The 16025-nt window shown below is 44.1% G+C and overlaps 2 protein-coding genes across 3 annotated transcripts in view; one reads left to right on the top strand and one right to left on the bottom strand.

Annotated features, from left to right (window-relative positions):
- ATAD5 (ATPase family AAA domain containing 5) overlaps positions 1-3316 on the bottom strand; it is a 45747-nt gene extending 42431 nt beyond the window's left edge. The window contains 1 exon segment of the mRNA XM_021704249.1: positions 3251-3316. Within this exon segment, the coding sequence (XP_021559924.1) occupies positions 3251-3316 (66 nt within the window).
- A 9445-nt stretch (positions 3317-12761) lies between these two features.
- The window catches only part of CRLF3 (cytokine receptor like factor 3), an 87289-nt gene continuing 84025 nt past the window's right edge, over positions 12762-16025 (top strand). For both annotated transcript variants that reach the window (XM_021704590.2, XR_002481150.2), the window contains exon 1: positions 12762-12950. In XM_021704590.2, coding sequence (XP_021560265.1) covers positions 12834-12950 — 117 coding nt within the window. In that variant the 5' untranslated portion in view covers positions 12762-12833. The remainder of the gene's footprint in view (positions 12951-16025) is intronic.

The raw sequence follows: 16025 nt of genomic DNA, 5'->3' as shown, positions 1-16025 counted from the left end.
CCCTGCCGAGCAAGGAGCCCGATGCGGGACTCGATCCCGGGACTCCAGGATCACGACCTGAGCCGAAGGCAGTCGCCCAACCAACTGAGCCACCCAGGCGCCCTCTTTTCTTTCATTTTAACTTCCCTCGGTTCATTTGTTAAAATAAACTTTCCAGAATGAAAAGGAAATTTTTAGAAAAAGGTAAGTAATGAGGGGTGTCTGGTTGGCTCAGTCAGTAAAGCATGCGACTCTTGATCTCAGGGTTGTGGGTTCCAGCCCCAAGTTGAGTGTAGAGATTACTTAAAAATAAAATCTCACAAAAAAAAGATAAGTAATGAATGGGGGAAATATACTTCTGGAAAATTAAAAGGATCACAAAGCCATCATCATTAAAAACAAAGTACTGGGGGGAAAAAAAAGAAGATAGCAGGAGGGGAAGAATGAGGGGGTAAATCGGAGGGGGAGACGAACCATGAGAGACGATGGACTCTGAAAGACAAACTGAGGGTTCTAGAGGGGAGGGGGTGGGAGGATGGGTTAGCCTGGTGATGGGTATTAACGAGGGCACGTTCTGCATGGAGCACTGGGTGTTATGCACAAACAATGAATCATGGAACACTACATCAAAAACTAATGATGTAATGTATGGTGATTAACATGACAATAAAATATTAAAATATATATAAAATATATTTTTAAAAAAACAAAAAAACAAAGTACTGGGGGCACCTGGCTGGCTCAGTCAGTGGAGCTTGCGACTCTTGATCTTGGGGTTGTTTGAGCCCCACACTGGGTGCAGAGATTACTTAAAAAAAAAAAAGGCATAGTACTGATACATGAATAAGGTAGCCGATGTAATGGAATGGATTAGAAAACCAGAAAAAGAAATAAGTAAATATTTAAGAACTTGGTATATGAGAACAGTAGCATTCAAGTTAGTGAGCCAATAAGTAATTAATAAATGGTATTGGGACAAATTTCTAACCAGTTGGATAAATATGAGGCAAAATAAATTACAGATTAAAATTTTATATGTTAAAATGAAATGGTAAAAGCATTAGAAGAAAATGCTAATGAGCTGTTAGTATTATCATTACCCTGAGATGGTATCAAAAGCATGATACTACCCGGCTCTGGAGTCAGGCAGATCTAAGTTCAAGTGCTGGCTCTGACATCTACTAGTATGGGACCCTAAGCATATTACTTTTAACTTTAAAAAAAATTTTTTTTAAAGTAGGTTCCACAGTGCAGAGCCCAATGCAGGGCTTAAACTCACAACCCTGAGATCAAGACCTGAGCTGATGGGACGCCTGGGTGGCTCAGTCGGTTAAGCGTCTGTCTTCGGCTCAGGTCATGATCCCAGGGTCCTGGGATCGAGTCCCGCATTGGGCTCCCTGCTCCGCGGGGAGCCTGCTTCTCCCTCTGCCTCTGTCTCTCTCTCTGTCTCTCATGAATAAATAAATAAAATCTTTAAAAAAAAAAAAAAAGACCTGAGCTGAGATCAAGAGTTGGATGCTTAACCAACTGAGCCACCCAGGTGCCCACTTTTAAATTTCTAATTTACTTTTTCTTTTATTTTTAAAGATTTTATTTATTTATTTGACGGAAAGAGAAAGTATAAGCAGGAGGAGCAGCAGGCAGAGGGAGAGGGAGAAGCAGGCTCTCCTCTGAGCAGGGAGCCCGATGTGGGGCCTGATCCCGGGACCCTGAGATCACGACCTGAGCCGAAGGCAGATGCTTAACCGACTGAGCCATCCAGGCACCCTTCTAATTTACTTTTTCTAACTTAATTTAACTTACTTTTAATTACTTTTTTTAAAAAGATTTTATTTGAGAGAGACAGAGAGAGAACATGAGTGGGGGGGGAGGGTGCAGGGAGAAGTAGAGGCAGAGGGAGAAGCAGGCTCCCCACTGAGCAGGGAGCCCGATGTGGGGCTCTATCCCAGGACCCCAGGATCATGACCTGAGCTGAGGACAGACACCTAACAGACTGAGCCACCCAGGCACCCCACTTTATTTTTTTTACCTTCTTCCGTCATCCGAATGGATACAGATAATGATACCTCAGCACAGGGTTGATATTAAGCAAAATAATGTATACAAGGCCCTTACCCTTGGAATACTAAAAGGAAAGTATCATTACTATGAAATAAGGTAAGCAGGGCACCAAAAGCAGAAACTCTAAGGTAAAGCTTGATAAACTGACCATACAAAAATCAAGAACTGTCTAATTCAAGTACCAAGTCCTTCTTCACACCCAAGAAAGCTGAGCAACTGCCTTGATTTAGCAAACAAATATCAGCATAACAACTATTAGCAAGTAGACAAAAGTTATTCAATTCTAAAAAATAAGAAAGAGTCCTAGTTAAATAAGTGAAGGTACATTTTGGCTCACTTCAAGGACACGAGTATGTGTATTTCAGTTAGAATGCTAGCTTGAGATGAAAAGGTGTAAAAATGTAGCAACCATCACTTTGAGATGCTACTCCATTAGTTCATGGCATTAAAGTATCTTTGTAACGACTGCTCAATGCATTTCACTGAAACTTGGTGAATACATAAGAATAACAGCATTCCATGCCGGGACTACTAACTGCAGTATCTTAAGCTCTAGAGCCATGAGAAACTGATTTTTTTTTTTAAGATTTTATTTATTTATTTGACAGAGAGAGAGAGACAGCGAGAGCAGGAACACAAGCAGGGGGACTGGGAGAGAGAGGAGCAGGCTTCCCGCCGAGGAGGAAGCCTGATGTGGGGCTCGATCCCTGGGATCATGACCTGAGCCGAAGGCAGACGCTTAACGACTGAGCCACCCAGGCGCCCCGAGAAACTGGCTTTTTAAATAAAATTACTTTGTTTGACTCCTGTAGTGACAATCTAAGCGGTAGTCCTAGAACAGGTAGGTGGACAGACTAGTTGAACTTAAAGAGTCTTTTCAAGCTAAAGTTCTGATTCCTTACTATGAACCCACACTTGATCCTGGGATCCTCTGTGACACTTCACAAGTCCAAAACATCAGGTTCCACCAACATTTCAGTATCTGGGAACTGGTCGAGGTATCTTTTCAATCCTGACTTTCCTGGCCCGCAAACATCTCACAATCTCAATGTTTGTTAATACCTATCACGACGTTAGGAAGCGACACATTCCAGCAATTGTTGCACACAATGTCACAACTGCGGGGCCTCAGCAGGTCTCTCCTTTCCCTTCCTAGAGCCAAAGTCGGAATTACCTTTTACCCACCTCGTACAGAGATACACTAGCTCACCTCAATCTCGTAGTCCTTCACCGGAGGGGGAGCAGCTGCCGCCGCCATGGCCAGGACCCCCACCATGCTCCCAGCTTCCCGGAATGCCGGCTCCTAGGGCGTTGTGCGGCCGAGCCCCGCCAGCCTGGAGGCCATGGAGGCGGCCGGCTCCCGCCGAGGGAGCAGCTGGGCCGCGGGGTCCGTCTCCGCCTCCCCCGCGCCCACCGGGACGGAACGGTCGCGGAGGCTGGGCCCAGCTCAGCCGAGTCGGACGCGGGAAGAGGCGGTAAGAAAGCGCGGGCAGCGAGGACTCTGGGACGCGGCCGGCGAGCGCGGGGTGCTCCCGACGCGGGCGTCCCAGGCTGAGCGCCGGGGACTGTGACCCCGGCTGGGAAAGCGGGCCCAACGCAGATCGGACCCGCGGGCTTCGGAGAGAGTTCTTGTCAATTGGGTTTTCGCGCCGTCCGGAGCGCAGGGGGCGGAGCTTACGATTGCTTCGGGAGGCTGCGCGGACGGTGAACAGAGAGGGTCAAAATACTTCTCGGGCGAAACTGCAGGAGGCGGGATTGGTCTCACCGTGGGATTTCAAACTAGCGGGAATTTTGGAGATTCGAACTTCTCACGCCCAGTTTCACGGATGAGAACATGACTAAAGCCCGTTGGTCGCAGAATTAAAACCCTAGATTTTTGATGCCCCAGGCTAACCCTTTTTCAAAACTGGAAATTTGAAAAATACAGGAAAGGAAGTAATTGATTACATTTCTCCCAGACGGAATGTTATTTTGGCAAGCGTCCTACCTCGAAATACACTCTTTCGGGATCCGAGATTGCGACTTTTAACCCTTAATTGAGCTAAAGAGGAGTTTCTTCCCATGGACTTCGTCCTCGCGGGCAGCTGGTTGGAGTGCTCAGCTGTCGCAGGGTACCAGTATTTTGCTGGTTTGTAGTGATGATAATCTCATACGTCATTTGCATTGTTTTCGAGGATTGGTTTAGCTTTGACTTTTTTTTTTTACATCAGTTGCAGTGACATATAGAGTATGTTTACTTTGAGTGCATAGTTTTGACTGCATGGTATTAAGTGCAAAATAGGGCAAGTAAAAGGATATATCAAATAATAAGGGAAGCCACCTTGTCACGTCGGGTTATGCATACTCTTTTGAACTATTGACGTAATTGTGTCCATCTTTATACCATAAAGATGGTATTGCTGTTGTTTTGACAGCATAAAGGGTACAAATTTCTCCGATGAAACTGGAGGTAATTATTTTTTCTTTTAAAATTATTAACCCCGGATAAGGTTTTTCAGGGAGACTGCACTACCTCAGTCTTCTATATATTGTTCCGTTGTTCTGGTTTATTATTATTGTTATTATTATTATTATTACTCACGGTAGACTAAGAACATTGCCCAAGGAGACAGATGAGGAAGAAGACAAGGCAGAGAAATAAAAGAGAAAATTACAGAGAAAACTGAAAGTCCCCTTGACTTTGACCCCCAAACTCAGTGTCTTCCTCTTGGCCCCAAGAGTGGCCATTATTTCCTATTTGGTGGGTAGCACTGCAAACATTTATACTTTTCTATGGATACATGTATGTATCCAAGGTAACACTGTAAATATCACCCAGCCTCCTCCTTTTTTCATTCATTATTGTTTTCAAGAGCTATCCATGATACACATAAATCTGATTCACTCCCTTTCATTCCTCAGCATTCCATCCAACTAGGCACATTTTATTTATTCATTTCCTTCATGTTGTCTCCAATTTTCTGTTTCAGTGAATAGGTGAACACACTTTTCTGTATCTCCTTGAACATGTGTAATGTTTCTCCAGAAGACACACCTAGAATTGGAATTGCTGGGTTATCAGGGTTTATATCTCTAGTGCTTTTTATTCGGCTCAGGTCGTGATCCCAGGGTTCTGGGATCGAGCCCCACATTGGGCTCCCTGCTCGGCGGGAAGCCTGCTTCTCCCTCTCCCACTCCCCCTGCTTGTGTTCCCTCTCGCTGTGTTTCTCTGTCAAATAAATGAATAAAATCTTTTAAAAAAAAATTACTAAGCATTTAAACTGCACTGGTTTGTTAAGCATTTGCACTGAGTTTATTTTTAAATATGTAGTTAGTGTTTTACACAACTCTTCTTTAGAAGTTCATGGCATTTATAAGTTTTAAATTAAATGAGCTCTCATATTTGTATAGCAATTTAGCATTTATGATGTGTCCATGGGGTTTTTTATTATCTTCCCCATCTGGCTAACCCCTACTTTTAATGATTGATTGATTGCTTTTTAAAAAAGGGGTTTGGGGGGGGAGGAGCAGAGGGAGAGGGATAAGCAGACTCCATACCGATCAGGTGCGGAGCCCACCACGGGTCTCAATCCCAGGACTCTTGAGATCATGATCTGAGACGAAATCAAGGCTTAACTGACTGAGCCACCCAGGTGCCCCACCCCTTTTCAAAAGTTATTAACTTTTATATTTATCAAAGTAATGCCTGTATTTGGTTAATAAATGTCAAAGAGCATTACAAAACTTACTATCAGAAAAGAGCTGGAGCACCTGGGTGGCTCAGTCAGTGAAGCATCCGACATGATCTCAGCTCAGGTCATGATCTTAGGGTTGTGAGATTGAGCCCCACGTCAAGCTCCACACTCAGTGGGGAGTCTGCTTGCGATTCTCACCCTCTCCTTCTACCTCTGCCCTTCCCCTGTTTGTGCTTGCTCGCTCTCTCTCTCCCTAAAATAAATCAATAAATCTTAAAAAAAAAAAAAAGAGCTTATTTCTTTTTTTTCTTTTTAAGTAGGCTTGGGATGCCTGGGTGGCTCAGTTGGTTAAGCGTCTGCCTTCAGCTAGGGTTATGATCCCAGAATCCTGGGATCAAGCCCCGAATCAGGCTCCTTGCTCAGCAGGGACCTGCTTCTCCCTCTGCCTGCCATTCCCCCTGCTTGTGTTCTCTCTCTGACAAATAAATTTTTAAAAAAAATTAAGTAGGCTCTATGCTCAGTGTAGGGCTTGAACTCACCACCCTGAGGTCAAGAGTTACACAATCTTGGGACACCTGGGTGGCTCAGTTGGTTAAGCATCTGCCTTCAGCTCAGGTCATGATCCCAGGGTCCTGGGATCGAGCCCCGAATCGGGCTCCTTCCTCAGCAGGGAGCCTGCTTCTCCCTCTCTCTCTCTGCCTGCCACTCCCCCTGCTTGTACCTCTCTCTCTCTCAAATAAATAAATTTTGAAAAAAGGGAAAAAAAAGAGTCACATGATCTACTGACTGAGCCAGTCAGGTGCCCCAAAAAAGAGCTGATTTCTATGTCATACCCTAGTATAATTTCCCAGAGGCAGCCACTTTCAAAACTCTTCTAGCACTATAAATATCTTATTTTTTTAAAGGATATATTTTTTTAAGATTTTATTTATTTATTTGACACAGAGAGAGAGACAGCTAGAGAGGGAACACAAGCAGGGGGAGCAGGAGAGGGAGAAACAGGCTTCCCACTGAGCAGGGAGCCTGATGCGGGGCTCGATCCCAGGACTCTGGGATCATGACCTGAGCCGAAGGCAGACGCTTAACAACTGAGCCACCCAGGCACCCCTAAAGGATTTTTATTTATTTATTTGAGAAAGAGAGAAAGAGAGTGCTCACGCATAAGCAGGGGGAGAGGCAGAATGAAAGAGAGAAACTGGAGCAGACTCCACGCTGAGAGTGGAGCGTGATGTGGGGCTTGATCCCAGGACCCTGACATCATGACCAGAGCTGAAATCAAGAGCCAGCTGCTTAATCAACTGAGCCACCCAGGCGCCCATCTCCTTATTTTTAAATAGAGCAATATGCTTATACAGCTATTTCTTCATTTAACAATTTTAAACAGTATTCGTTAATGTCCTTTTATGTTGGTTAAGGACTTCATTCTCTTATAACACCACCCTCCACGCTTTCTCTCTTCCCAGCTTCCCAGTATAGTTATATTATAAAGAATTGTATACCTGTACACAAATGGTCATAGCAGCTTTATTTGTAATAGTAAAAAACTGCGAACAGCCCATCAGAAGGCAAATGAATAGACACATTGTGATACATCCATATTATGGAATACTACTCAGCAATAAAAAAGAAATGAAACATGGATGAATCTCAAAATCCTTATACTGAGTAAAATAAGCCAGATGAAAAAAAGAGTACACATTGTATGATTAAATTTATTTAAAATTAGAGAAAATGCAAATGAATCTCTAAAGACAGAAAGCAGATCAGTCCTTACTTGAATTCAGGGGTTGAAGGAGGGATGGATTATATGGAAACTCTGGGAAGTGAGGGAAATGTGTATCTTGGTGTTGGTTCCACAGGTATCTACTTAGGAAAAAGTTCATCAAACTGTATACTTGGCAGTTTATTACAAATAAGTTACACTCAGTAAAGCTGTTTTTAAAAATTGTTAAAGCTAATTGAAGGTTTTCAGCATGGGTAACTCATTAGTGGGGTGCTGTCCCTACTATAGGTATGATCAGATGAGCTGGCTTTTTTTTTTTTAAGATTTATTTATTTATTTATTTATTTATTTATTTGAGAGAGAGAGAGAGCACAAGAGCACAAGCGGTGGGGGGGGATGCAGAGGGAGAAGCAGACTCCCTGTGGAGGAGGAAGTCTGATGCAGGACTTCATTCCAGGACCCTGGGATCATGACCTGAGCCAAAGCCCGACACTTAAGACTGAGTCACCCAGGTGCCCCTAAATTCCTGTTTTTGATGGTGCATTGTGGGTTCATAGAAGAATGTACTAAAGGAATCTGGCAACTTACTGTCAAATGGTTTATTGAGGGAAAAAAATTTTTGCATTTTATTTGCGATTTTTCTGTTGACGTCTGACATTTCTGTAAATTTGAGTTCTCAAAATTAAAAATATATGGCATTAATTAAAATGTTACAAGTTACAGTCAAGATTAGAATTATCTCTTAGTTGGGGTGCCTGGGTGGCTCAGTCGTTAAGCGTCTGCCTTCGGCTCAGGTCATCCCAGCATCCTGGGATGGAGCCCCGCATCAGGCTCCCTGCTTGGTAGGAAGCCTGCTTCTCCCTCTCCCACTTCCCCTGCTTGTGTTCCCTCTCTTGCTGTGTCTCTCTCTGTCAAATAAATAAATAAAATCTTTTAAAAAAAAAAAGAATTATCTCTTAATTGGGGTGCCTGGGTGGCTAAGTCGGTTAAGCATCTGCCTTTGGCTCAGGTCATGATTCCAGGGTCTTGGGATGGAGTCCCGCACTGGGCTCCCTGCTCAGTGGGGAGCCTGCTTCTCCCTCTGCCTGCCCTTCCCCCTGTTTGTGCTCGCTCTCTGTCTCTGAAAAATAAAATCTTTTAAAAATGTATATTAGAATTATCTCTTAATTATTTTTGATTGGACAGTAGTATTTCTTTGTATGAGTCCCTATTCAAAAATGAGGTACTAAGACTTACTTACTTATAGCCAGTTGATTCTAAAGAATGTGTTAATAGCTTTAAGTGTACAAACAGGGGAGTGAAGAAACTAAAGGAAAAAAATTGTCAGTATGTGCCCAATATAGTTAGGAGCTTTCTGAGAAGAGGCTGGAGAGAGGGGAGAGGAAGCCTTGGCTGACCAGATAACCAAAGTATTCTGGACTGAATCCATGTTTGCCAAACAACTCTCTGGTTATGACCTGATTTTCCAGCTGTTGTAATCTTCGGAGCAATTATATCCTTATTGTAAATAAATAACTTAGCAAGTTGCTTTATTTGTTTCTTGTCTTATTAGCACGAGGAGTCTGACCCTGAATCTGCTCACCTCTGGGTAAACTTGAAAAGTCAATTCTAGACCAATGTGATGCAAAGGAGATAAAAATGTGTAAAACTCTGCCTGCTGGCTTCTATCATTGACACCTCTAGATCAATCCTCTGGTTACTGACCAGAGTATTTACTTTGCTCTAAAGTTGAAAATGAAACATCCCCAAATTTTAAGACTGGGAGGGGCGGTTTCACAAGATCTTCTTCAGTTTTCTTTGTATTATTTTTCTGTATAATGTGGCTATATTAAATACATTATTTCCTGCCTCCCATCAGGTCAAGGAAATAAGGTTGAATGAGACCAAAATTAGTGTCTTGGTCTTATGGATGTTTTCCTTTTAATTTTTGTTTTTTCTAAGTTTATTTGTTTATTATTATTATTTCTTAAAGATTTTATTTATTTATTTGACAGAGAGAGACACAGTGAAAGAGGGAACACAAGCAGGGGGAGTGGGAGAGGGAAAGGTAGGCTTCCCCCAGAGCAGGGAGCCCGATGCAGGGCTCGATGCCAGGACCCTGGGATCATGACCTGAGCCGAAGGCAGATGCTTAACGACTGAACCACCCAGGCGCCCCTAAAGTATATTTATTTTTAAAAAGATTTATTTTTAGAGAGAGTGCAAGCCTGAGTGGGGAGGGGCGGTTGGAGAGGAAGGGACAAAGGAAGAGAATCCTCAAGATTACCCACTGAGCAAGGAGCCTGATGTGGGGCTCAATCCCAGGACCCTGAGATCATGACCTGAGACAAAAATCAGGAGCGGGAGGCTTAACCAACTGAGCCACTCAGGCACCTCAGTTTGTTTGTTTGTTTGTTTAAGTAATCTCTACACCCAACATGGGGCTCCAACTCATGACCCTGGCTCCTCTGACTGAGCCAGCCAGGCGCCCCCAATTTTTCTTTCTCTCTTTTTTTTGAAGTTTCACATAGTAAAGTCTTCCGGGGTGGGATCCAATTCTATTCAATTAGCTTTAGAAAGCACAGAGAACATACTGTGTTCAAGAACATTTAGTAAATCCATGGGCGCCTGGGTGGCTTAGTTGGTTAAGCAACTGCCTTTGGCTCGGGTCATGATCCCGGGGTCCTGGGATCGAGTCCCACATTGGGCTCCCCCTGCTCTGTGGGGAGCCTGCTTCTCCCTCTGCCTCTGCTTGTCACTCCCCCTGCTTGTGCTCTCTCTCTTTGTCAAATAAATAAACAAAATCTTTAAAAAAAAAAAAAGAACATTTAGTAAATCCAGGGGTGCCTGGGTGGCTCAGTTGGTTAAAGGATTGCCTTCGACTCAGGTCATGATCCTGGAGCCCCAGGATCAAGTTCCACGTCCGGGCTCCCTGCTCAGCGCGGGGAGTCTGCTTCTCCCTCTGACCCTCTCCCCTCTCATGTGCTCTCTCTCATTCTCTCTCAAATAAATAAATAAATAAAATCTTAAAAAAAAAAAAGAACACTTAGTAAATCATTTTTTTACTGACTTAATCTGTGCCTAAACCTTCCTATTTCCTTGGACCATTTGACTATCTTTTCCTCTGCTTTACTGTCAAAACCTCTGTAAAGGTCAACATCCTAATTCAAGCCTCTATCAAATCATAGCTGGACTAATGCCCATGGTTGTTCCTTATTTACCACTCCATCCAGCTATCCTATGTATTTTCATTTCACTGAACAAATATTTATTGATAACTTACTATTGCCAACCCCTACTTTATTTTTAAGATTTTATTTATTTATTTGAGAGAGAGTGTGTGTGTGTGGGTAGGGGGAGCAGCAAAGGGAGAGGGACAAGCAGACTCCGTGCTGGGCATGGAGCCCATGTGAGGCTTGATCTCAAGACCCTGAGATCATGACCTGAGTGGAAACCAAGAGTCGGATGCTTAACCGACTGAGACACCCAGGCACCCGTTTCCCTACTTTATCTTTAGACACACCAAAGTGTCATGCCTATCATTTATCTTCCTAAAACATTGCTTTGCAAATGTCACTGCACTTGCAAAAACCTTTAGTGTCTACTCATTAAAGTCAAAACTTCTTAACCTGAACTCCATGGCCCTTATTCTTCCTCAACTTCATCTCTCAGAATATTATTCAGTTCCACCTCTCCGAGTGGTTCTTTCTTAAAGAACCACTTACATTCCTACTTCCAAGACCTAGCCCTTTCCTTAGTTTTGTCCTACCTAGGGTGCATTTCCACAGCCCTTTTGTTTAGCTAATGCCTAGATTTATTCTACAGGTATTTGTTGAGTATTTACTAAGTGCCCAGCTACCTCACCTTCAAGATAAAGCTAATTTCCCATTTTCTCCAGTAGGGCTTCCCTTTTCTAAATTTCTCCAGGTCCAAGTGTCATTTACTTAGCACAAAACAGGGTGGTCAAGATAGCTTTATTCCGGCCCAGGAAAACTGCAATCTAGCTTTTATTACAGACTGGTTGTGTAACCTTTAGCAAAACATGTTCCCTCTGTTTCCTGGCGGAGGCTACTTTCAGCTCTAATATCCTTGGCCAGGGGTCAGGAAACTACCACCCAAGCCAAATCTGACCCACCACCTATTTTTTTTTTTTTAAGATTTTATTTATTAGAGAGAGAGCAAGAGAGACAGCACAAGTGGCGGGAGGGACAGAGGAAGTGAGAGAGGGAATCTCAAACGGACTCCCACTGAGCGCCCCTTGCAGGGCTCCATCTAATGATCATTACCTGAGCTGAAATCAAGAGTCTGGCGCTTGCTTAGCCCACTAAGCCACCCAGGAGCCCCAGACTCACCACCTATTTCTGAATGGCCCTTCAGGGAAGAACGATTTTTATTTTCATTTATTTATTTCTTTTAGAGAGGGAGAGAGAGAGAGCGCGCGCGCGCAGAGGAGGGAAGGGGTAGAGGAGGAGGGAGAGAGAAAATCTTAAGCAGGCTCCACGCTCAGCCCAAGGCGGACACCGGCCTGGATCTCACCACCTTGAGATCTTGACCTGAGCGAAATCAAGAGTCAGCCGCTTAACTGACTGGGCCACCCAGGCACCCAGATTTTTTATTTTTAAATAGCTTTAAAAGGATGCAAAGAACATTTTGTAACAGGTGAAAATTATGTGAAGTTCAAATCTGTAAACATAAGGTTTTATTTGCACACGGTCACGCCCATTTACCTCCGACGTTGCAACTGAGACTTGATGGCCCACCAAGCTCCCAAGTTTTACTGCTTGCCCCTTACAGAGAAAGCTTGCTAACACCCATCTTGGACTTCTGCCTAGATTGCTGTACCTACCGCAGGTCATCGTCCTGGCTCCCTCATTAGACTGCGAGCTTCTGAGTGGTGTGCTCTCGTCTGACCCTCTGAGCGTGGTGCCTGCTTCACAGTAACCTTTTGAAACGCCTGCCGCAGCGGGGACTCTCCTTTGCTAGGGAGGTGGGACAGTGACGATTTAAGAGCCATCTGGGTTGAAATACCGACGGCTTGAGAAAGTTGATTCCCCTCTGCCCGTTTCCTCCTCCGTGAAATGGAACAGCAAGGGAGGCCGGTAGTGAGGCCCGAATGAGCAAGATGGGGGAAGCACTCCGCAAGATGTAGTTACTAATCTTTCCCCGACCCCACGCGTCTCTGGAAGAAGCACTGAGATCGGAAACCGGGCCACGGCCGCATGGACGTGGGGGCGGGCGGCGCTGGGATCCGGAGGCGGGTCGTACCAGGTGCCGGTGCGGCTGTCAATCAAGGCGGCGTAGGGCGGGGCGGGGCGGTGCTTCCGCCTGCGCGTGGTCGAACCGGGCCGCTCGCCGGCGCCCGGGACTGTGGGGAAACCGCGCCCGCAGCCGCCGGCCGTGCGGCCGGACGAGAGGGCGATGGAGCTGGAGCCCGAGCTGCTGCTGCAGGAGGCCCGGGAGAACGTGGAGGCGGCGCAGAGCTACCGGCGGGAGCTGGGCCAGAGGCTGCAGGGGCTGCGGGAGGCGCGGAGGCAGGTCGGAGGGCCGCGCCCGCAGGGGCGCTGAGGGCCCCGGGGAGGGCGTGGGGTGCCCGGCGGGTGGGTGGAGGGCTCCGAGGGCTGCGAGGGGCGGAAGAAGGGAGGAGGCTCTGAAGGTGCACGGAGACCCAGCAGGGTCTGGGAACTAAGGAGGTGGGTGCTGGCTGCGGGGAGTGGGGGTGGAGAGGTCTTAAGGCGAAGAGACAAGTTTGGGGGATCGAGGGAGAGTGTGAGGGGGCGTTCCCTAAACTGTGTGGGGCGGTGATCGGGATTGGGGTGGAGGTTGGGGAGAGCGAGCGAACAGAGCAAAAACCGAGGGCGTCGTCACAGAGGGCACTGAGGACTGGGGAGAGTTGGGGGAGGTGGAGATTCTTTGGGAAAACCTGCCTTGGGGATGGAGACTGATTTTAGAGAGCCTGAATGGGATATTGGAAGGGGAGGGCTAAAGAGACAGAGACAGGGTAATTGAGAAGCAATGGAGTTAACACTAAATGAATGGGATTAATGCCTGAGAGTAGTATTTAATATCTCATATAATCTTGAATGCATTAAAAAAAAACCATTTAACATAACCCTATTCTAGATGGCTTAGAATTTTTAAGGTGGAGTTGTGTTGGAAGGGCAAAAGAAGGAAATTGAAATACTTGAGGGATAGGATACAAAAGTGTGAGGAAATGGAAAAAGATTTAAAGAAAGGAGTGCTGAAAGGAAAAGCTAACTATACTTTCAAATGACAGCATTATCTGTTCTATGGGGACATGGTTATCAAAGATATAGGAACACCCTGGAACATATACAGAAAAAAGATATAACCCACTGCCAGTGTGTAATGGGACAGATAATCCTCAAGCAGTTATTAACACAGGATCTTCATAAATGCTTTTTGAGTGAGTTTGGTTTCATCTGAGTGGAATCATTGGAGTGAGTGGGATTTTTCTATATCACACTTAATCTTTTTTTTTTTAGATTTTATTTTTATGTAATCTCTATACCCAGTGTAGGGTTGGAACTCAAGACACCGAGATCAAGAGTTGCATGCTCTTCCAACTGAGCCAGCCAAGCACCCACACTTGATAGTAATCTATATTGTCATTCTAGTAACTCCCATGCAGCACAGAATCTGAAAATGTACAACTGGTAGAATAGTGCTGTGAAAACAGTACCTTTGGATATTTTCACCATTAAGAATACTTGGCATGCGCCTCGGTGGCTCAGTTGGTTAAGCGACTGCCTTCGGCTCAGGTCATGATCCCGGAGACCTGGGATTGAATCCCACATGGGGCTCCCAGCTCAGCGGGGAGCCTGCTTCTCCCTCTGACCCTCTCCCCTCTCATGCTGTTTCTCTCTCTCTCTCTCTCTCTCTCTCTCTCTCTCTCTCGCTCTCGCTCTTTAATAAATAAATAAATAACATCTTAAAAAAAAAAAAAAGAATACTTGGCATGCTCTGAGTTTTCTATATTTTGAAAACCTTGTAGAGCTCCTGTAGGCCAGGCATTATTCTGTAGTCTAGTAGCAAAACTGGGAGCAAAATCTAGATATGGTTATCCAGTTTGATGAATGCTTTTCATGGCCTTCCAATGCATTCATCTTGATTTCCATTTGAAAACCTCTGCATTATTCCTTCTGCTGTTTTGAAATAGAGGTTCTAAATCTAGGACATTGTTTCGAAAGAGATTAAACTATCTCTTATTATATGATTAATGTTTCAGCCAGTTAAGATATCTTCCATATGAGCAGGTTTATTTAACTGCATCTGCAACTAAGAAACAATAAAGTTGACACTAAATTAATGAGTTTAGCACCTGAGAGTAGTACTTACTAATTTCTTGTGTTAATTTTGAATTCACTTAACAAATTTAGTATGATTGCATTCTGAATGGCTTGGAATTCAGTTTCTAGACCTGTATTTAAAATTTTATATCCAATAATGTAAATACAGGACATACTTTCCTATAAGTTAGTGTAATTCAGTATGGGTTTTTGTTTTGCTTTTGAGGCCCATTGTCTCAGGCTTGAGACAGAAAACCCAAGAGAACATCCATCACAGTTAGGTCCCTGATGACATTGCCTTCTGATTAGACTAATAGTGTAGTTCTCTTTTGTGAACTGGATTCTGTTTTGTGCCAGTTACAAGGCGTCTCTCCTCAAAGCTAATTCTAATGGATTTTATACATTTGGGTTTGTAGAATAAGTCCTCTGTCAGCTTGGATTCTAAGGAAGGTCCATGTTACAAGAATGTTATCAAAATAAGCAGCTGCTTTTGTTTGGTGGTTAGGATATTTTTAGGGTTCCAGTCATTTTCAGAATAACTACTATTTGGCTTTTTAGTCAAAGATTTTGCATGGGGGAAGGATGAGCAGAGAGGAGAGATGCTCCCCTTTGTGTATATTTTTTACTCGCTGATTTTAGTTCCTTTTGGCATATGATTTTTTTATTGATATATAATTTACATACCATAAAATTCATGCCTTAAAATGTGCAATTCAGCATTTTTTTAGTATATTCTTTTTTTTTTTAAGATTTTATTTATTTATTTGACAGAGAGAGACACAGTGAGAGAGGGGACACAGACGTGGGAGTGGGAGAGGGAGAAGCAGGCTTCCCACTGAGCAGGGAGCCCGATGCGGGGCTCGATCCCAGAACCCTGGGATCATGACCTGAGCCGAAGGCAGACACCTAACGACTGAGCCACCCAGGTGCCCCATTTTTCAGTATATTCACAAAGTTGTGCAACCATCACTACTACCTAATTCCAGAACATTTCATCACCCCAAAAAGAAATCCCATACCGACAACCACTAAACTACTTTCTCTATTTGGATTTGCCTATTCTGGACATTTTGTATAAATAGAATCATATAATATGTGGTCCCTTGTGACTGGCTTCTTCGACTTAGCATGTTTTCAAGATTCATCCATGTGGTAGCATGTATCAGTACTTCAATTCTTTTTATGGCTGAGTAATATTTGTTGCATGGATATACCACATTTAATTTATACATTCATCAATTGATAGACACTTGGATTACTTTCATTTTTTGGCTCTTATAAATAATGTTGCTGTGAACATTCA

Source organism: Neomonachus schauinslandi, chromosome 15 (assembly GCF_002201575.2).
Source record: "Neomonachus schauinslandi chromosome 15, ASM220157v2, whole genome shotgun sequence".
Taxonomy (NCBI): domain Eukaryota; kingdom Metazoa; phylum Chordata; class Mammalia; order Carnivora; family Phocidae; genus Neomonachus; species Neomonachus schauinslandi.
The sequence above is the reverse complement of the archived record's forward strand: the minus strand, read 5'-3'. Positions and strand labels throughout refer to the sequence as shown.